The sequence below is a fragment of the Lissotriton helveticus genome, chromosome 3_1, assembly GCF_964261635.1.
Source record: "Lissotriton helveticus chromosome 3_1, aLisHel1.1, whole genome shotgun sequence".
Lineage (NCBI taxonomy): Eukaryota > Metazoa > Chordata > Amphibia > Caudata > Salamandridae > Lissotriton > Lissotriton helveticus.
Genome location: NC_136061.1, coordinates 559,361,965 through 559,384,129, shown reverse-complemented (window position 1 = coordinate 559,384,129; position 22,165 = coordinate 559,361,965). Strand labels below are relative to the sequence as shown.

At 49.5% G+C, this 22,165-nt stretch overlaps 1 protein-coding gene across 1 annotated transcript in view; it reads right to left on the bottom strand.

Moving 5' to 3' along the window:
* Positions 1-22,165, bottom strand: part of NCKAP1 (NCK associated protein 1) — a 577,107-nt gene that overhangs the window by 418,162 nt on the left and 136,780 nt on the right. Inside the window, exon 6 of the mRNA XM_078680487.1 lies at positions 17,214-17,304. Within this exon, the coding sequence (XP_078536613.1) occupies positions 17,214-17,304 (91 nt within the window). The remainder of the gene's footprint in view (positions 1-17,213; positions 17,305-22,165) is intronic.

Sequence of the window (22,165 nt, the reverse complement as noted above, 5' to 3'; positions counted from 1 at the left end):
TGGTGGTGCGTGATGCTGCTGAAGTGGTGCTGAGATGGTGGTGCTGAGACTGTGCTCAGGTGGTGCTGAGTAATGCTCAAGTGATGCTGTGCTTAGGTGATGCTAACAGGGATGTGGAATACCTATTGCCCGACACCCGGAAAATATTGTTTGGGGCCAAGGACAAGTTTTCATGTGTATTTTGTCCTTGGGACAATTAGGCCCAACCCCCTAATGCACAAACCCTTTGCTGCCAGTTTACAGTATCACATTATGAATCAGGAAACAAGGCATTGCCTGAAGTTAAGATAATATTTGTGTCCATGTGCTAATACTGTTCAAACTTGTATTTATGATTCATTAATGCAAAGCCTTGATTATTCGGGTGAGCGCTTTAAGTAAATGTACGTTCAGACTGCACTACTGACAGTGGTTCTAGTATAAAAATGTGTACACATTTTCAATGTTTAGCAAAAAGAGGCAATGTATAATGCTCCCAGAATGCTGTCTGATTAGGTGCAAATATTTGCAAAAGCTTGAAAGCAAGATTGATGATTCTTTGCTTTCAAAATAAAATGTTCACAAAAAAATGAAGCAAAAACATTTCGCTTAACTACTGTAAAATTGTAGGTACCAATTCTTTGCAGCATCATTTAGTAAAATGTGTTGATGTATTCTATTAAACAACCATATCAAACTATACATCAGGTACATTGATGACCTGCTCATCATTTGGAATGACACCAAAACCACATTACTACAAGCACTCAATTCGCTTAACACTAAAGATGAAAGGATACAACTGACCTGGCAATTAAGCGAACATTCCATCAATTTCCTCGACGTCACCATCACTAAAACCACCAAGGGATTCAGTACAGATTTATACCGCAAGCCCACAGACCGCAACAATACCCTCCACTACACCAGCTTCCACCAGGGAGCATTGAAACAACACCTTCCATTTTCGCAAATGCTGCGAGCTAAACGCATTGTTTCAGACGAAAACATTACAAAAATACGCATGTCAGAAATGTGTCACAGTTTCATGACAAGGGGATATCCTAAATCACTAATGGATGAAACCATCACCCGTGTGGAGGCAATCAACCGAACTGATGCTCTAAAAAAAAAAGCATTAGAAATGCAATCGGGCTCGGATTTATTTGAGTTTGAGCTAATGGCATTGTAAATGCCAATGTCTTTTTGCCATGTGTTATGGAGTGTGTGCATGTGGTGTGTAGTGGAAGTATGTTGGTTGAATTGTAATTTTACCAATGGTGGCATGCTGTGCTTTATATGAATATGTTTAAAAGTAAAGTGTACCATACTGCGATTGCTTGGTGGAAAAGTGCACTGCCGGCTGGAGATGTGTGTGCCTGGTGGAAGGGTGCACTGACGGCTGGTGGGTGTATGCTTGGTAAAAGCGTGCACAGATGGATGATGGCTGTTGGTGTTTGTGCATGGTGAAAGCATTCATTGACGGCTGGGGGTGTGTTGTTGTGTGTGTTGTTTTCTGTGTGCTGGTGAGTGTGTGCTGGTGAGTCTGTGGGGGTGAGCCTGGGGAGTGAGTGTGGTGGTGAGTGTGTTGTGTTGAGTGGTGACAAGTGTGTGGTGTTGAGAGACTGAGGTGTGTGGTTTGTGTGTGCGTTATGTGTGTGTGGTGTATGTGTGTGTGGTGTTTTCTGCACACTCACACACTGCCCCGTAACATTCACACACTGCTCACCCGCACACTCCCAATGTCACCCTGCATAGTCACACACTGTCACATAGTCACACACTCAGCAGCACACAGCACTCAACAGCACTCTGCCCTCAACAGCACTCTGCCCTCAACAGCACTCTGCCCTCAACAGCACTCTGCAATCAACAGCACTCAACAGCACTCTGCCCTCAACAGTACACAGCACTCTGCCCTCAACAGCACACAGCACTCTGCCCTCAACAGCACACAGCACTCTGCCCTCAACAGCACACAGCACTCTGCCCTCAACAGCACACAGCACTCAACAACACACAGCACTGCACTCAACAGCACTCTGCCCTCAACAGCCCTCTGCCCTTAACAGCCCTCTGCCCTCAACAGCACTTAACAGCCCTCTGCCCTCAACAGCACTTAACAGCACTCTGCACTCAACAGCATTCTGCACTCTGCACTCAACAGGATTCTGCACTCTGCACTCAACAGGATTCTGCACTCTGCACTCAGCAGCATTCTGCACTCAACAGCCCTCTGCCCTCAACAGCCCTCTGCCCTCAACAGCCCTCTGCCCTCAACAGCCCTCTGCCCTCAACAGCCCTCTGCCCTCAACAGCCCTCTGCCCTCAACAGCCCTCTGCCCTCAACAGCCCTCTGCCCTCAACAGCCCTCTGCCCTCAACAGCACTCTGCACTCAACAGCACTCTGCCCTCAACAGCACTCTGCCCTCAACAGCACTCTGCCCTCAACAGCACTCTGCCCTCAACAGGATTCTGCACTCTGCACTCAACAGCACTCTGCACTCAACAGCACTCTGCACTCAACAGCACTCTGCACTCAACAGCACTCTGCACTCAACAGCACTCTGCACTCAACAGCACTCTGCACTCAACAGCACTCTGCACTCAACAGCACTCTGCACTCAACAGCACTCTGCACTCAACAGCACTCTGCACTCAACAGCACTCTGCACTCAACAGCACTCTGCACTCAACAGCACTCTGCACTCAACAGCACTCTGCACTCAACAGCACTCTGCACTCAACAGCACTCTGCACTCAACAGCACTCTGCACTCAACAGCACTCTGCACTCAACAGCACTCTGCACTCAACAGCACTCTGCACTCAACAGCACTCTGCACTCAACAGCACTCTGCACTCAACAGCACTCTGCACTCAACAGCACTCTGCACTCAACAGCACTCTGCACTCAACAGCACTCTGCACTCAACAGCACTCTGCACTCAACAGCACTCTGCCCTCAACAGCACTTAACAGCCCTCTGCCCTCAACAGCACTTAACAGCACTCTGCACTCAACAGCATTCTGCACTCTGCACTCAACAGGATTCTGCACTCTGCACTCAACAGGATTCTGCACTCTGCACTCAGCAGCATTCTGCACTCAACAGCCCTCTGCCCTCAACAGCCCTCTGCCCTCAACAGCCCTCTGCCCTCAACAGCCCTCTGCCCTCAACAGCCCTCTGCCCTCAACAGCCCTCTGCCCTCAACAGCCCTCTGCCCTCAACAGCCCTCTGCCCTCAACAGCCCTCTGCCCTCAACAGCCCTCTGCCCTCAACAGCCCTCTGCCCTCAACAGCCCTCTGCCCTCAACAGCCCTCTGCCCTCAACAGCCCTCTGCCCTCAACAGCCCTCTGCCCTCAACAGCCCTCTGCCCTCAACAGCACTCTGCACTCAACAGCACTCTGCACTCAACAGCACTCTGCCCTCAACAGCACTCTGCCCTCAACAGCACTCTGCCCTCAACAGGATTCTGCACTCTGCACTCAACAGCACTCTGCACTCAACAGCACTCTGCACTCAACAGCACTCTGCACTCAACAGCACTCTGCACTCAACAGCACTCTGCACTCAACAGCACTCTGCACTCAACAGCACTCTGCACTCAACAGCACTCTGCACTCAACAGCACTCTGCACTCAACAGCACTCTGCACTCAACAGCACTCTGCACTCAACAGCACTCTGCACTCAACAGCACTCTGCACTCAACAGCACTCTGCACTCAACAGCACTCTGCACTCAACAGCACTCTGCACTCAACAGCACTCTGCACTCAACAGCACTCTGCACTCAACAGCACTCTGCACTCAACAGCACTCTGCACTCAACAGCACTCTGCACTCAACAGCACTCTGCACTCAACAGCACTCTGCACTCAACAGCACTCTGCACTCAACAGCACTCTGCACTCTACAGCACTCTGCCCCCAACAGCACTCTGCCCCCAACAGCACTCTGCCCCCAACAGCACTCTGCCCCCAACAGCACTCTGCCCCCAACATCACTCTGCCCCCAACATCACTCTGCCCCCAACAGCAGTCTGCCCCCAACAGCAGTCTGCCCTCAACATCACACAGCACTCACCAGCACACAGCACACACTATCAACAGCACACATCACTCTGCACTCAACTGCACTCAACAGCACTCAACAGCACTCTGCCCTCAACAGCACACATCACTCTGCCCTCAACAGCACACATCACTCTGCCCTCAACAGCACACAGCACTCTGCCCCCAACAGCACTCTGCCCCCAACAGCACTCTGCCCCCAACAGCACTCTGCCCCCAACAGCACTCTGCCCCCAACAGCACTCTGCCCCCAACAGCACTCTGCCCTCAACAGCACTCTGCCCTCAACAGCACTCTGCCCTCAACAGCACTCTGCCCTCAACAGCACTCTGCCCTCAACAGCACTCTGCCCTCAACAGCACTCTGCCCTCAACAGCACTCTGCCCTCAACAGCACTCTGCCCTCAACAGCACTCTGCCCCCAACATCACTCTGCCCCCAACAGCAGTCTGCCCCCAACAGCAGTCTGCCCTCAACATCACACAGCACTCACCAGCACACAGCACACACTATCAACAGCACACATCACTCTGCACTCAACAGCACTCTGCCCTCAACAGCACTCATCAGCCCTCAACAGCACTCTGCCCTCAACAGCACACATCACTCTGCCCTCAACAGCACACAACACTCTGCCCTCAACAGCACACATCACTCTGCCCTCAACAGCATACATCACTCTGCCCTCAACAGCACACAGCACTCTGCCCTCAACAGCACACAGCACTCTGCCCCCAACAGCACACAGCACTCTGCCCTCAACAGCACACATCACTCTGCCCTCAACAGCACACAGCACTCTGCCCCCAACAGCACTCTGCCCCCAACAGCACTCTGCCCCCAACAGCACTCTGCCCCCAACAGCACTCTGCCCTCAACAGCACTCTGCCCTCAACAGCACTCTGCCCTCAACAGCACTTAACAGCCCTCTGCCCTCAACAGCACTTAACAGCACTCTGCCCTCAACAGCACACATCACTCTGCCCTCAACAGCACACAACACTCTGCCCTCAACAGCACACATCACTCTGCCCTCAACAGCATACATCACTCTGCCCTCAACAGCACACAGCACTCTGCCCTCAACAGCACACAGCACTCTGCCCCCAACAGCACACAGCACTCTGCCCTCAACAGCACACATCACTCTGCCCTCAACAGCACACATCACTCTGCCCTCAACAGCACACAGCACTCTGCCCCCAACAGCACTCTGCCCCCAACAGCACTCTGCCCCCAACAGCACTCTGCCCCCAACAGCACTCTGCCCCCAACAGCACTCTGCCCCCAACAGCACTCTGCCCCCAACAGCACTCTGCCCCCAACAGCACTCTGCCCCCAACAGCACTCTGCCCCCAACAGCACTCTGCCCTCAACAGCACTCTGCCCTCAACAGCACTCTGCCCTCAACAGCACTCTGCCCTCAACAGCACTCTGCCCTCAACAGCACTCTGCCCTCAACAGCACTCTGCCCTCAACAGCACTCTGCCCTCAACAGCACTCTGCCCTCAACAGCACTCTGCCCTCAACAGCACTCTGCCCTCAACAGCACTCTGCCCTCAACAGCACACAGCACTCAACAGCACACAGCACTCAACAGCACTCTGCCCTCAACAGCACTCTGCCCTCAACAGCACACAGCACTCAACAGCACACAGCACTCAACAGCACACAGCACTCAACAGCACACAGCACTCAACAGCACACAGCACACAGCACTCAACAGCACTCAACAGCACTCAACAGCACACAGCACTCAACAGCACACAGCACTCAACAGCACACAGCACTCAACAGCACACAGCACTCAACAGCACACAGCACTCAACAGCACACAGCACTCAACAGCACACAGCACTCAACAGCACACAGCACTCTGGCCTCAACAGCACTCTGCCCCCAACAGCACTCTGCCCCCAACAGCACTCTGCCCCCAACAGCACTCTGCCCCCAACAGCGCCCCCAACAGCACTCTGCCCCCAACAGCACTCTGCCCCCAACAGCACTCTGCCCCCAACAGCACTCTGCCCTCAACAGCACTCTGCCCCCAACAGCACTCTGCCCCCAACAGCACTCTGCCCTCAACAGCACTCTGCCCTCAACAGCACTCTGCCCTCAACAGCACTCTGCCCTCAACAGCACTCTGCCCTCAACAGCACTCTGCCCTCAACAGCACTCTGCCCTCAACAGCACTCTGCCCTCAACAGCACTCTGCCCCCAACAGCACTCTGCCCCCAACAGCACACAGCACTCAACAGCACACAGCACTCAACAGCACACAGCACTCAACAGCACACAGCACTCAACAGCACACAGCACTCAACAGCACACAGCACTCAACAGCACACAGCACTCAACAGCACACAGCACTCAACAGCACACAGCACTCATCAGCACTCAACAGCACTCTGCCCTCAACTGCCCTATGCCCTCAACAGCACTCTGCCCCAACAGCAGTCTGCCCTCAACATCACACAGCACTCACCAGCACACAGCACACACTATCAACAGCACACATCACTCTGCACTCAACTGCACTCAACAGCACTCAACTGCCCTATGCCCTCAACAGCACTCTGCCCTCAACAGCACTCTGCCCTCAACAGCACTCTGCCCTCAACAGCACTCTGCCCTCAACAGCACTCTGCCCTCAACAGCACTCTGCCCTCAACAGCACTCTGCCCTCAACAGCACTCTGCCCTCAACAGCACTCTGCCCTCAACAGCACTCTGCCCTCAACAGCACTCTGCCCTCAACAGCACTCTGCCCCCAACAGCACTCTGCCCCCAACAGCACTCTGCCCCCAACAGCACTCTGCCCCCAACAGCACACAGCACTCAACAGCACTCAACAGCACACAGCACTCAACAGCACACAGCACTCAACAGCACACAGCACTCAACAGCACACAGCACTCAACAGCACACAGCACTCAACAGCACACAGCACTCAACAGCACACAGCACTCAACAGCACTCTGCCCTCAACAGCACTCTGCGCTCAACAGCACTCTGCCCTCAACAGTACACAGCACTCTGCCCTCAACAGCACTCTGCCCCCAACAGCACTCTGCCCCCAACAGCACTCTGCCCCCAACAGCACTCTGCCCCCAACAGCAGTCTGCCCTCAACATCACACAGCACTCACCAGCACACAGCACACACTATCAACAGCACACATCACTCTGCACTCAACTGCACTCAACAGCACTCAACTGCCCTATGCCCTCAACAGCACTCTGCCCTCAACAGCACTCTGCCCTCAACAGCACTCTGCCCTCAACAGCACTCTGCCCTCAACAGCACTCTGCCCTCAACAGCACTCTGCCCTCAACAGCACTCTGCCCCCAACATCACTCTGCCCCCAACAGCAGTCTGCCCCCAACAGCAGTCTGCCCTCAACATCACACAGCACTCACCAGCACACAGCACACACTATCAACAGCACACATCACTCTGCACTCAACTGCACTCAGCACTCAACAGCACTCAACTGCCCTATGCCCTCAACAGCACTCTGCCCTCAACAGCACACAGCACTCAACAGCACACAGCACTCAACAGCACACAGCACTCAACAGCACACAGCACTCAACAGCACACAGCACTCAACAGCACACAGCACTCAACAGCACACAGCACTCAACAGCACTCAACTGCCCTATGCCCTCAACAGCACTCTGCCCTCAACAGCACTCTGCCCTCAACAGCACACAGCACTCAACAGCACACAGCACTCAACAGCACACAGCACTCAACAGCACACAGCACTCAACAGCACACAGCACTCTGCACTCAACAGCACTCAACAGCACTCTGCACTCAACAGCACACAGCACTCTGCACTCAACAGCACACAGCACTCAACAGCACACAGCACTCAACAGCACACAGCACTCAACAGCACACAGCACTCAACAGCACACAGCACATAACAGCACACAGCACATAACAGCCCTCTACACATAATTGCCCTCTCCACACGACTGACACCACAAGGGGCATGTAGCGTCTGGCTCGGCGGCGCTGTTGGGAGAGAGTCTGGATGTTAGGCCACCACCGGCCGCGCTGACATCTATCTGTAGCTGGGTAAGATTGCTGCGGATGCTAGATCGAGCTGGAGAGGAAAACGTTTGACTGCCTATCTCTGCGCCCAGCCTCCTACCTATATGGGGCATACATCGGTCCTGAGCCACCCCATGGATCACTGAGGACCCATCAATATTTATATGCCTGATTTGTTGGGTCTTGGCTGAGGCTATATCCGAAGTGCTGCGCAGTATGAATTACACTGTAAGAAGGAGGTAACCACCTTCACTCGCTAACTTCCCCGCATCGCTCCATTCTTGGGATAATCGCGCTATGACAAACAGATGCGAGTCTACAAAGGGTACCTCCACTGGACATTTTAACCGGTGTCACTTGATATACTAAACGTACCAATGAATGCTTAAGAGTGCAGTGCTAAGACGTGCAAGTGTTTTTTTTTAGTGACAAACACGATGTTGCATTATTCCAAGTGACTCCCACAAATCCAAATTCTCTTCGTAATCATCACTCACCCTCGTAATGCACTATTGCGGTCTGTCCCTTCTTCGGAAAGGTTCGTTCTATTAAAAAACAAGTGGCACTTCAACCGATCGCGAAAGCGATCGTATTGTAAAACAAGAACTACAGTGTGGACGAGCATGTATGAGTCATCTTCTGTGAGCCTCGCCTGCTGCCTCTCGTCATTTAACATTGAACGCGCTCACCGCTGTGAACGCGTTCGCATCATCTGGCTTGCATTACACGGGCACTCTGACAGCTCGTAATTAAGATTAATCACTCTGCCATGCTCGTTCTCGCACACAAAATGCCACATCGGGCACGCGTACATTACTTACAGCCTATCACTTCAAGGCTACTACATACACAGCACAGGGAAGACGAATCACTGACCACATGCCAGAAAACGCAAAGGAATGTGTGGAATTCCTCTCACCAAGGCCCTTCTTCTTCTTCTTCTTTTTTTTCTTATAACATTAGGATCTCGAAACTCCTCCCCCAGGGGGAGGAGTCCGAGCCCTAAAAACGGTCCGCTCTAATGAAAACAGGATGGTACTCGTGTCTAAATTTTCTACATCAAGTACAACGTATAAAAAAATCATATTGAAACATTGGTCCATCTTACAATTAGAACCCGACTTCAGAAATATATTTAAGGATCCCCCTATTTTTGCCTATACACGCAACAAGAATCTCAAAGAAATCCTCACTCAAACACCCAAGGATATCGCTGTAAGCAAAGGCACCCGCCCTTGCATGAACTGTAACAACTGTCATTGTATCATCAAAGGTAACAGCATATCTCATCCCATGAAAGGCAATACCATCAAACTCAATGTTAACGCAACGTGCGATTGCACTAATCTCATTTATCTATTAAAATGTCCCTGCGGGAAAATCTACATCGGTAAAACTGAGAGGAAAATCAAAGTGCGCATTAATGAACATAAATCTAATATCCGCACCAAAAATGAAAAATCCAACGTCGCTGCGCACTTTATAGAACAAAAACACAATGTGGCCCAATTGATGTTCATGGTCCTAGAAACCATCACCAAACAGGAGGGGAAAGATAATTGCAAATTTCTCCTACAGAGAGAGATGTACTGGATATATCGCCTTCAGTTCATGAAGCCTTTTGGCCTCAACGACCGTACAGAATTTAGTTGTTACCTGTGATTTGCGCTTGATTGTTTTATTTTTCGATTCAACTCTGCTTTTTTGACCTTCATAATTCATTGTTTATATTGCTGTTTTTGAATGCCGTTCTTGATGTTTACCCGGTTTCCTTGGCACTCCCATTATATGTATACCATCCATGTAGTAATCATGCTTGACTGTCTTTCACATCTGTTCCGCCATCTATACCCTATAATATTTACTCTGTGCTCTTAATTTTGGCTCTACCCTCTCCTTGTCTTTGTGTAACTTTATTTACACAGAACATTCTTCACTTTAACATGGCCCCCGACTCAGTCCGTCGTTTATTTTTAGTTCGTAGCTGTAGCCTATCACATGGGTCTATATTATCTTGTCACATTCCTCATCCACCGTCTCTTGAACCAAACGCGGCACCGATAGTCCACGAACCCGGTCCATTACCACGATGCGGCTTTACACTCTAACAAGTAAGCTCAGTTACTTCCACGCGTACATGCTGTATGGAGAGAGTCTCTGCTTGTAATAATTTCTAACTGTTGTCCTCACGTCATTTTTGCAGCACGCGATTAACCTAGGTGTCCTGCTACTTGGTAGTAAGTTGTGGCTTTTGAGTGCTTTATCGCTTTATCCACACCCCATTGCATGCGCGTTTAATGTATTGCACCACCCCCTATAACCGTCACTTTGACCTTAGATACCGGCTCACGAGCACTTTTCGTCTTCGATTTAAAAAAACCCTATCATACTCCGCCTGTCCTTATCGTTCACTCACAGCCCTCAAAATCTAGCCGGCCATTTGAACACTTTTGCTTTGATTAAAATCACTACGGTTTATTGACAGTGTTCACCACCGGCACTACGACCAAACATCACCCTTAAACCAAGCATGAACTACCCTATTACTCTATTGCCTAATCCTTATTTCTATTATATCTTCTTCGTTTTGTAGATACTCCTTGACAAAGGGCTATTTTGCCCGAAATGCATTGGAGTGGAACCTATGAATCACGCTTAAAAATGAAGCATCTTTGAACGGATTGGTATGCTTTAAATATCAACTAACCGACAAGAGGAATAAAAACTAAAAGTTTGAACATTTTCTCAAGAACTCTGTTGGAGTCTTTTTTTGAACCTCATGATGTGCCTCAACACAGGGATGCACTCACTTTGTCGTGTGCACTCTTTTCTAAAGTATTCTAGTATTTCTCAAAAATATTTATAATGGAAAATCAGGGTAACCAGTTTTAATAAGATTATAGGAAACCTAAAAATAAACAAGCATTGATAAAGTCATTAGGTCTGAAATTGTTGGTCAGCCTTTTGGGTTTGTCAATGCAAGACTTGTTTTGGTATGGTGTTTGTAAAACTTTATTGTTGTGGGAGCTAGTGGGTCCTCACCATTATATCAAACATTGTCAAAAGCAAAAATTGTTTTTGGTCTTAAAAAGCACACATTGCCCTAGTAGTTCCAGGCACTGAACATAACGACTGTATCGATATGCTTCTTGTGAAATAACAGAATGCTGCCACTCTCAGTGAAGCTGGTCCATAGAGAGAGAGAGAGAATTTTAATAAACACATAAGGTCAAGGTTATGTTTTTGCCATGCTTAAGTGACTGTACATATGCTGGAACCATATGTTTGACATGTTTCTTCGCAGAATAAAAAAAATAAAAAAAATAAAAAAATGGTCATGGTTAACGCCAGACTTAATTAGGGGCCCAATTATTAAATAAAGTCTCAAAAGTGCACCCAAGTCCTGCATTAAGCGCAGATATACAGCTTTCGTGAATGCACAAGACTTCACAGAAGTAGGCCAAGAAATAATACTCCTAGAAAATATTAGCATCAGCAAATATGCAGATGTAGATTTGCTCATGTGAACATCTGAGTGTTTGCAAGTTCACTTTCCCTCCAACCACTTTTTTCCCAACCCTGGAAGAAGTTTTATGTCTGCCATTGTCTGGAGTAAATTTCCAACCTCTCTCAGTATGGGAAAAGATTGAGAAGAGTTTGTGAAAACCCTTAAAACATGCAAGTTAGTAGGTTTGCACAGACTCAAAAGGGCATTCCAACCCTGGACCTATTGCTTACCATTACCTTCATCCCCAGTACGCAGATCTGCGGAAACGTGGCTGTTAGAAGGTGGTTCTGACACTATGGGCCGTCCGGATTTTTCGCTTTTTGAGCACCTAATTGTTGTGGTTTTACTGTGGGGGAGACTCATAATCTGGGATTCACCCACAGTGAACTCATAATGAAGCAGACTGCATGGAGATTTTACTGGTGTCCCCCTGGCTAGACTAGGCCGCTGCGCAGCAGCTGGAGTATGGGGCACCGTGCTGGTTACATGCAGACACAGGTGTACATGCATGTGCACACATGTAGGGGCTGCGCAGGGGAGATTCCTAGCGTGCGCAGTCCAGGAGCAGCTACAGAGTGAATAGTGTGGCAGGACTTATGCAGAATTGGGTGGTGACATGGAATAGGCTTTATACACTGGAAAGGAACATGCCAGGGAAAGTCAGTGTGTTTTACTGTGTTTTTACTTCATTATTTCCCTATGGGGATGTGGGGCCCATGGCTAAAATAACTTCCACAAAGCCTACAGATTCCAGACACGCACTAATGTCCAGTGTAGCAGATGTGAAAATGAGTATTCTGCAAAGTCCAAAGTCATATTTGTACTGGTTTTGGGTCGTACAGAAATGTCATATTTCTCTGAGTCCCTGGCTGGGGTCAGGCCAAGGAAGGTTAGATTAATGACCTCTCTTCCCAGAACGAAGATCTTCCCTCCAAGGAGAAAAGATAGGTGGAGCTCCAAGTCAATCCATCAACTGCTGTCTCCGGGTGCCATATTTACAACAAGGGGTGGTGATGGACAGAGTCTCTGAATTAAGCAGAATACTCTCACCCAGTCAAGAGATCAGGGCTAGATCCAACACCGTTTTTTAGCTCATTGCACCATCCCAGTTTCAGAACCTGGCTGTATGCAAATTAGTCTGTCCCTGGCCCAGTGCATCATGGGAACAGGGCAGACCAGACTACAAAAGCCAATTCTTACACTGGGAAGGAAACAAGCTTCCGGGGACCGGTTTCTGGCATTTCAGCCGTCTTCGGCCCGGCTTGCTTGAATCCTGATGGTGCAATGAGCAAGGGACTCACATCTGAGCATACCCTTCCACGCTTAGGGTGGACAAAAATATTTACAACAAGGGGTGGTGATGGACAGAGTCTCTGAATTAAGCAGAATACTCTCACCCAGTCAAGAGATCAGGGCTAGATCCAACACCGTTTTTTAGCTCATTGCACCATCCCAGTTTCAGAACCTGGCTGTATGCAAATTAGTCTGTCCCTGGCCCAGTGCATCATGGGAACAGGGCAGACCAGACTACAAAAGCCAATTCTTACACTGGGAAGGAAACAAGCTTCCGGGGACCGGTTTCTGGCATTTCAGCCGTCTTCGGCCCGGCTTGCTTGAATCCTGATGGTGCAATGAGCAAGGGACTCACATCTGAGCATACCCTTCCACGCTTAGGGTGGACAAAAATATTTACAACAAGGGGTGGTGATGGACAGAGTCTCTGAATTAAGCAGAATACTCTCACCCAGTCAAGAGATCAGGGCTAGATCCAACACCGTTTTTTAGCTCATTGCACCATCCCAGTTTCAGAACCTGGCTGTATGCAAATTAGTCTGTCCCTGGCCCAGTGCATCATGGGAACAGGGCAGACCAGACTACAAAAGCCAATTCTTACACTGGGAAGGAAACAAGCTTCCGGGGACCGGTTTCTGGCATTTCAGCCGTCTTCGGCCCGGCTTGCTTGAATCCTGATGGTGCAATGAGCAAGGGACTCACATCTGAGCATACCCTTCCACGCTTAGGGTGGACAAAAATATTTACAACAAGGGGTGGTGATGGACAGAGTCTCTGAATTAAGCAGAATACTCTCACCCAGTCAAGAGATCAGGGCTAGATCCAACACCGTTTTTTAGCTCATTGCACCTGTTGGATCTAGCCCTGATCTCTTGACTGGGTGAGAGTATTCTGCTTAATTCAGAGACTCTGTCCCTCACCACCCCTTGTTGTAAATGTCTCTGGGTGCCAGGCACCAGGTTGCCTCATGTGAAGGCAGTAAGGGGGGAAGGAGTTGGGTTTCAGAGGCCATGTGGCCAGAGACACTGGACGAGGCTATGTTTGAACAACCCAGAGGCTGGACAAGGAGGGAGCAGGGGCAGGGAAGTGATGTGTCACTGTTTGATAGGACACACAGAGACTTCCTGCCAGCCCCCTACTCAACTTTTAAAAAGTACTTGCACAGGAAGAGAAGCTCTCTCTGGGGTGTGGTCTGCGGAGGCGAAAGGTGCTGGAGCCTGGTGCAATGGGCAGTTGGAAGGAGGAAACCCCTGACTACCCCCAGGCCCCTAACAGCGGCAGACGAAGAGCCCAGGTTCGGGGCGCAGAAGTGGAGGCCTCGGCACAGCGAGAAGAGAGGCGTAGGGAGCAAGTGAAAACCGCTCACTGTAGAATGTACACTCTTGGAGACCCGGTGGACGAAGGAGACTGCTCACAGTGGCTGGGGGACGCCACCAGGGGTGAGAAGACGCACAAATGGAGCAAATCGGCCTCCAGGGGGCCGAGATATACCCCCAAGAAGATAGGTGACCTTTGACCCCGCCTGGGACCGACGACGAAGCGCGTGGGGCTCCGCCGCCGGTCGCAATCATGCCCCCGGGGTGGGTTAGGTCCCGGGGGCTGCCCCCCAAAAAAGTAAAGCCAGGGTGCGCCGTCGCGTACCCCGAGAAGATGCCCTCGCGAGGTGCCAGGAGCCCACCCTGGCGCCCCGCCGAAACCTGCGCTCCCCCTGAAGCGGAGCGGGAGAAGAGGGGCCCGGGAGCCCAACTCCCGGGCCCCGTGTGAGGAGGCAGGGGCAGGAGGCGCCGTCGCGTTCTCCCTCCAAGAAGATCGGAGGAGGGGCCCAGGACCCCATCCCCGGGCCCCGAGGTGCCTGCGTGAGGGGGGCGCCGTTGCGCCCCTCCGAACGAGTCCAGGGGCCCGGGACCCCTACCCCGGGCCCCAAAGTCAGGAGGAAGGAGGGGGGGAGTGCCGCTGCACTCCCCCGAGGCCAGCGGGAGCCGCGCTGGTCTCCGTGTCTGCCCGCCGGAGCGGGCAGACGAGAACTGAAGGGCCGGCTCCCGCGGTCGCACACAAGGGTGCGGGCCAAGCGGGGAGCCGGCAGGGGCAGCCCTCCAATGTGGAAGGCCTGCAGGGGTCCCGGGTGGGACCAGGGCCCCCAAGAAGAGGCAAAAGAGGTGTCAGGGGCCCGGGTGGGACCGGGCCCCAGAAAATCGGCAGATCGGCCGGGGGTGGGCTCCCCGAGCCGAATGACTTATCTGGGGGTCCGGGTGGGACCCGGCCCCCCCAACAAGGCCTAATGATGCGGCGAAGCCGCCAGCAGGCCAGCGCGGCTCTCCCCAGCACAGCGGGAGAGCAGCTCATCAAATATGCAAGAAAAGGAGGAAACTCGCCCCATAATGCCTTGCCAGGCGTTGGGAAGCCTGTTAATCTGGGGCGTGTGGCCCCCCAGAGGGGGGGTCACCCTTAATGATGGAAAGGTGCTGGGGTGAGCTGTTGAAGAAGCGCAGTCTCCCCCCCAGCATGAAGAGACAAGTCACCCTATATGTCCTGGGGATTTGAAAAGAATAACCCCTCCAGGGCTCAACCGGCATTTAACACTTTCTGGGCTGGAACTTTTGTTCTTCAGCTGAGGGTGTTTTGATAATTGCATCCAGGAGGAAAGGGCTGAGTGGGGGATGTCTAGAGAAGGGCATCACCTGGAGGTGAAGAGGGTAATTGCACCAAAATGCATTTATTAATGGTTATTTCTTTTCAAGAGATTGAGGTACTGGTTTAAGGTGATGTCATAAGTAAAGTGGATTTAAGTGGCTAGACACTCCTGCTAGGGTGTCTGATTGTATTTACTTAATCCTGTGATCATCTGTGATGCCTTTAGGGGCTGTAATTGCACTGCATTTTTAATGATATCCAAAGGTGCTGAGTACTGTCATTCTAAAGTGTGCGTAAACATGTATTCTTGCTGCTGCGCTTAGGTGAAGACCCCAGACTGTTAGCCCTTAAGATGAAGAGGTGCATACTGTATGATCAGTAGGAGATGCTCAGTCAGGGTCATGTGTCACCAAGGCAGGTGTAGCCTGTTTAATGCTTGTTGAGGTTATGGGGGGGGAGGGGTCGCTACTGGGATGGTGCCAGTGCGGAGGGCCCTCGCTCCAGGATAAGACCAATTCACTGCATTGGGGGCAAGATGATGTGCCTACATGGGAGTGGTGGTACTAGACCCCACCCCCCCTGCAGGAGGGGTGGAGAAGTTATGCAATGTCACAAAGTAATTCCAACAGCTTATGTATATTTGTAATTTGGTGTATAGTATTGAGTGGTGTGTGTGTTTAATAAATGTACTCTTACTTTCATAAAGGAAAGTACAGACTGGACAATCAATTATTGATTTTTATATTTGCGCACCTGCAAATGGCGATTACTAGCCCACACCACCTCCCTTGAGTAAGCCTCAGACTGCTCTTCAACGCTACCCTCTGAGAGTCAGGCGCTGCCCTAGGGTGTTTGGTTCCCAGTGAAGGACAAATGTGTCATGTTATTTGTGCAGGCCTCACAGATGCTGCCTCATTTTCCAACAGTGGCAATATAAGGGAATTGCTAGTATACAACCCCTACTATGGAAGGAGCCCTGGCATAACCAGAGAGGCTATTTCAGAGCTCTTACATAATGAGATTGCTGCCATAATTTATAGTGGCATCACGTCAAACCCCGATACCTGAATAGTGAGAGTGTGGGACTTCATCCTGGACTTGAGCTGGACACCCCGCAAGGGATCGTCAGACCACTGTCAGCTGGAGCGATAGCATGTCAGAGCAGCAGCGTCTCTGGTCAGTGTGTCAGCCTTGAAGTCTCAGTTCCCTTCTGCTTACTGATAGCAAGAAGTGCTGTATTTATATAGTCTATGTGCGTATGTTCCCCATTGTTTAGGAGGTGAAGTGGACCTCCTGTAGAGTGTACCCATAAATTACTCTTATGTGCTAAGGATGACGTCTTAGCAATATTAATTGGGAAAAACCCACCCTATGCATGGAACTAGGTGAAAGGTTTAGTCCATAAAAGGCTATAGTCCTTATAAGGTGTTATGTCCATACAAGGCAGTCTGTCCTTATTTGGAGTTATGTCTTTATATGGCTCGTTCATATGAAATGACGGGGAGACGATGTAGGGAAAGTGTACGATGTTCCCTAGACCTATATCAGGGTACCGATATGAAATATAATACTAGAACATTATTGATCTCTGGTGAGAATAAACTAAGCTTCACAAATGACAGTAATCAGGCAAGAAAACCAATAGATATCTAATGTTAATCCATACTTTATTGTGAGGTACAAACTCTTCCATCATTTTCTTTAGGGGGTTCTCATAGTCCACAATCATCTGTCCAAGCCGAGGATATTCACGATCACTAAAAATTGAAACGTATAAATTTGAAAGGAATAAAGATACATTTTCAGCTGACATGTTTATTAATGAGCAATTTTACTTTACATTTTTATTTCGATACATAAAGGTATTTATTTCTAATGCAGCATTACAGTTTGGATTTAAAACAGCTTTTTATATGGCACTCATTTCAAATTCACATCATGGAAAACATATCTTCATAAGTCATTTGTGTAAATCTATATCAAGATTCATACATTTAGAGCTTCATCAATAATGATCAGATAATTTCAATGGGTGAGGTAACTGGAAATTACCAACCCAGTTTGAATTTGAAGTTTTGGGGGAATACTGTTCTGTGGGGTTTCTCTCAGAGAAATCACCTTCTTCACGCAGACAAAGTTTCAAGTTAAAATAACGAGGAACAATATGCAGGAAATGGCACAGGAAAACAGATTCCTGCTTGTTAATCTCAAAACGCTGTAATGCCCATTGTTTCTCCCCACCTGGAATTACTGGGACCCCGGATAATGGTAATTCCGGAGGCAGTGGTCCATTGTGCTGCAACTGCCCCTCCTGTCTGTCCGGTATGGTCAGCTTGCTCAGTTCTGTATTGTTCACGTGCAGGGGCCTGTCCCCTCCATATTGCTTTCCATGGTTCGTTGTACTACACTGCCCTCCACCTTGCCCTGTATGATGTATTGTGCTTCTTCAACCCCTGGCACCTGTCCAGTAAGGTCAGTTTGGTGTTTCTCCCCACCGCCCTCTACTGTCCTGAGTCCATGGTCCTACCCAATTCCTCGTGTCCTCCGTGGTACAATATAACATACATGCCAACTTTTTAAAGTTGGTAAGAGGGGGATTTTGAAATACAAAATCTGGGCAATTGATTTTCCCCAATTACCTTCACTGAAAAAGAGGAGATTTTAGACATGAGACAGCTAAAATGAAGCCCTTTTGGGCTTAAAAACATTGAGAGTCTCCTGACTGAATCAGGCCTGTTGGCATATATGACTGTACCAACACTGCCTCTCCCGTCTGCTCTCAATAGTCTGTTGTACTGCCACAGCAACTCTCGTCTGTCCTGCATGGTTGGATTGCTCCTGGCCCCCTTTCCACTGCCTTGCTTTTTCCCCTGCCCTGCATGGTCAGTTGTGCTGGCCCTGCCCCTTCCGCCTGCCCAGCATGGTCAACTTGCTGCTCCGCCCTCTCCTCCCTGCCCTCAATTGTCCGAGTCTGTGCCCCTGACCTCTGCCTCCCAAGTGTTCTAAAGAACAACTGGTTTGCTATAATTCTTCATTTAGTACAAAAGTGTGACATACCCGAAGTAATATTATTGTAATCAAAACTGTAATACCTAAAGCATTTATTTTAGAAATTATAACAAGCATTGGCAAAGCCAATAGGCCTTGCCTATGCAAGAGCTATTGGATTTGACAATGCAGTTTTGTCATGTTGTACACCATTGCGGCGAATGTTCAGCATGGCTAAAAGTTAGTGGCGTGGAGTGTCCTAGGGTGGAGTGTAGTGTCATAGACTGGATTTGTTGGAGTAGAGTGGAGTTAAGCAGAGGCAAGTAGAGTTCAGTGGCAGCGAGTGTCGTAGAGTGCAGTGTCAGAAAGGTGATTAGGATTGGAGTGGGGTAGACTAAATTGGGGTGGATTGGTGGGGGTGGGGTGGATTGGACTGGACTGTTGGGGTGGACTGGATTGGCGGGGTGGAGTGGGGTGAATTGAAATGGAGTGGGTGGATTGGGGTGAGGTGGATTGTATTGGAGTGTGGGAGATTGTTCTGGAGTGGGTGTATAAGAGGGGGCCGGTGGTTTTGGAGTGGGGCAAGCTATTTTGGATTGGAGTGGGGCAGATTTTTGATTGGGGGAGATTGTTTTGGATTGGAGAGGGGCAGACTATTGCAAGCAGATTGTTTAGGATTGAAGTGGGGCAGATGGTTTTGGATTGGATTAGGGCAGACTGGAGTGGATTAGAGTCAGTCAGATGGGAGTAGATTAGAGTGGTGGAAATCCGCGTGGGCTACTCAGTCTTGGATTGGAGGGGGAAAGATTGGAGAGGGGCAGATTGTTTAAGATTGGAGTGGGCCTGACTGTTTTGGATTAGAGTGAGCCAGATAGTTTTGGACTTTGGCCGATTGTTTTGGATTGGAGTGGGGTAGATTATTTTGGATTCAGGTGGGTTGGGAAGACTGGAGTGCGGTGAATTGGAGTGAATTGGATTGGTCTGGGCCGGATTGGATTGGTGTGGGGCGGATTGGGGTATACTGCACGATTATGTGTTAAAGTATCGTTCCGAAATTACACATAAGAAAGAAACAATGTCGCTTTGTAATAACATATTCCTCATCTTTTGAGAATAGCGCCCACGATCAAAAACAAAAGAAAATATGAGTGCAAAGTGAAAAAAGAAGAATTGGCAAAATAAAAGAAAGTGAACTATAGAAAATAAATCTTTGCATTTTTGTTTATCCTGCTGGGAATGTTTTTGCCAGTCACATGCCTTCTGTTTACAGGGCACTAAAAGTTAATAAGAACAAAATAATACCTAAATCCCAGAGAGCAGCGGACGGCCACTAATTAAGTTGAATCAATCAGTGCTCGGTCCGTGCGCCACAGAGAGGAACGGAAATTATGTTAGGCCTGCCTGCCTTCACGAATTACGAGGCTGTAAAGAGTGCCATGCAAGCCAACAAATGGTAAGTAATGGGTGGGCTCCAAGTCCTTTTGTGTTTACAAGAGTGTCTCGGAAGCGAGACGCATACACTAGCGCAAGCTCTCGCAGTTGCGACCATAAAAAAGAGTGGGTTTTTTCCTCCTAGAAATTATGGTTAGTGCTCTACAAAACTAAAATGAGGACACATTTTTTGAGTTCTCAAATAGCGCCAAGCACTTTTAAATTATTTGCTATATCAATGTTTTTATCCAGTTGATCACTTAATTATTTGTTGGACTTCGGGGAGAGAATGTGGCGTTATGGCCAGAGCTGCCGACTTTGCAACTGGGGAACCAGGTGCGAGTTTCAGCATCAGCTCAACATCCTGTGATTCTGGGCAAATCACTTAATCTCCCCATGCCTAAAAACAAAATGAATGTGTCCTTGTGTAATGTAACTGATGCTCATGTAAAGTACTTCAATACCTTTGGGTCAAGTCCAGGCTATATGAAAGTACTTCAATACCTTCGGGTCAAGTCCAGGCTATATGAAACTGCAGTCTGGGGCTTAAGGGACAGTGGCAAAGCGGAGAGAGGCAGATGAAGTGGATTGCGCTTGGGGTCAGGGTGCCTCAGTATCTAAAGTTCGGGAGCCCTGAGACACATAGTCAACCGACAACAGGTAGTCACGTGGGGGCTGCCAGAAGTTCTTCGGCCTAGATGTGGGGGCTGTAGTGAGGCATAGAATTTGCTGGTGGTTTCACAAAACCCTACGCTGCTGAACCAAGCATTGGCCGTGGGGAAGCATCTACTACCCCAGTGAAAGATGATTTCAAGCTTGGCACGGAGTAGGGCCATGGCTTTGAAGCAACAGGTACTTTTCGTTAGGTCTTGTACATTGTCTAATAAAGCCAATAGTGGGTCTGGGCTTGGGTAAATTTCAGTAATCCGGGATATTCGTGAGAAGATTGTGCACCAATATCATACGATATGCCTACATGACCATGCCATGTGTATGAATTCCGCTCCAGCAAGTTGGCATTTGGGGCAGTCGGATGACCGTGTGTGGTCAAGCCTGTGTCGATCGATATGGGTAACTTAGGCCTTGAGCAAAAACTTGAAATATAAGACTTGGCGGCGATGGTTATGTAGGACAAGACGTGTTTCAGTGCAACATTTCTCCCATATCTTGTCAGTCAAACGGCGTGCCAGATCCGCTTCCCAATAGCCCCTACGTTTTTCATTGTGGGTGGACCGTAAGGCCACGCATGCATCATACAGTCTCGAGACTAGGCGTCTCCAGTCCCTATAGTCGATCACTAGGGTCGGGGAATTCGTCCTGTGCTAGCGGATATGTCGGGACAGTGTCCCGGAAAGCACTATGAATACGGTTAATTACAAATTGATCCATGCTGGAGGCAGTAGCGAAGCAGGCGTCTGTGGAATGAGTAAGGGCACGCCCGTCTGAGAAAATGTCCCCAAACAAGTGGAGGATGTGTCTCGCCATTGTGCGCTTGAGCAGGGTTTCCCGGGAGATGGGGAACCAGGGGTTGTCCGGCAATGAGAGCGAGGGTGAGTAAAAGTAACAATCCATCCAGAAGCCACAGGGGTTTTCTCCAAGCCAAGCTGGTGGTGGATAAGGTCTGTATGTGCTTGGGGCGATCCCCGCTGGGAGAAGGGAAGCCAGAGGCATCGGAGCAGCCTGATCAATTTCAGGCTGGTGTAGGGAAGACGTGCATTTGTGTGAAACCAGTGATGGGCAGAGTGACATTGTGCAGCTAAGTAATACAGATGGAGGTGTGTCATGCCGAAGCAGCCCCGGTCATAAGGGAGGACCAAGGTGTCCCAGCTGACTCGCAGGCGCCTGCCATCCCAGATACGTTTTAGCAAAATGCCACGGAGCAGGGAAGAACCACAATTTTTAAAATTGCGATTAATACTGCCATTAACAGTGGAAGTGAGTTTACCAGCCTACCTGTGCAGTCAGCCTATCAATAGCGAGCCATAGTTTAGCCGTGTCATCTGCCCTCTCTTGTTGAAGGAATATGGCAAAATATTTTATCAGACCATCGCACCAGGACAATGAGAATTCACATTGACAATGCCTAGTGACATCTGTGAATGGAAAAAACTCTGACTCAGGCCAATTGATTAGAAGGCCAGAGAGGCTGCCAAAGCGAACCACCTCAAGAAGCAGAGCCAAGTTGTCTTCTGTGTGCTG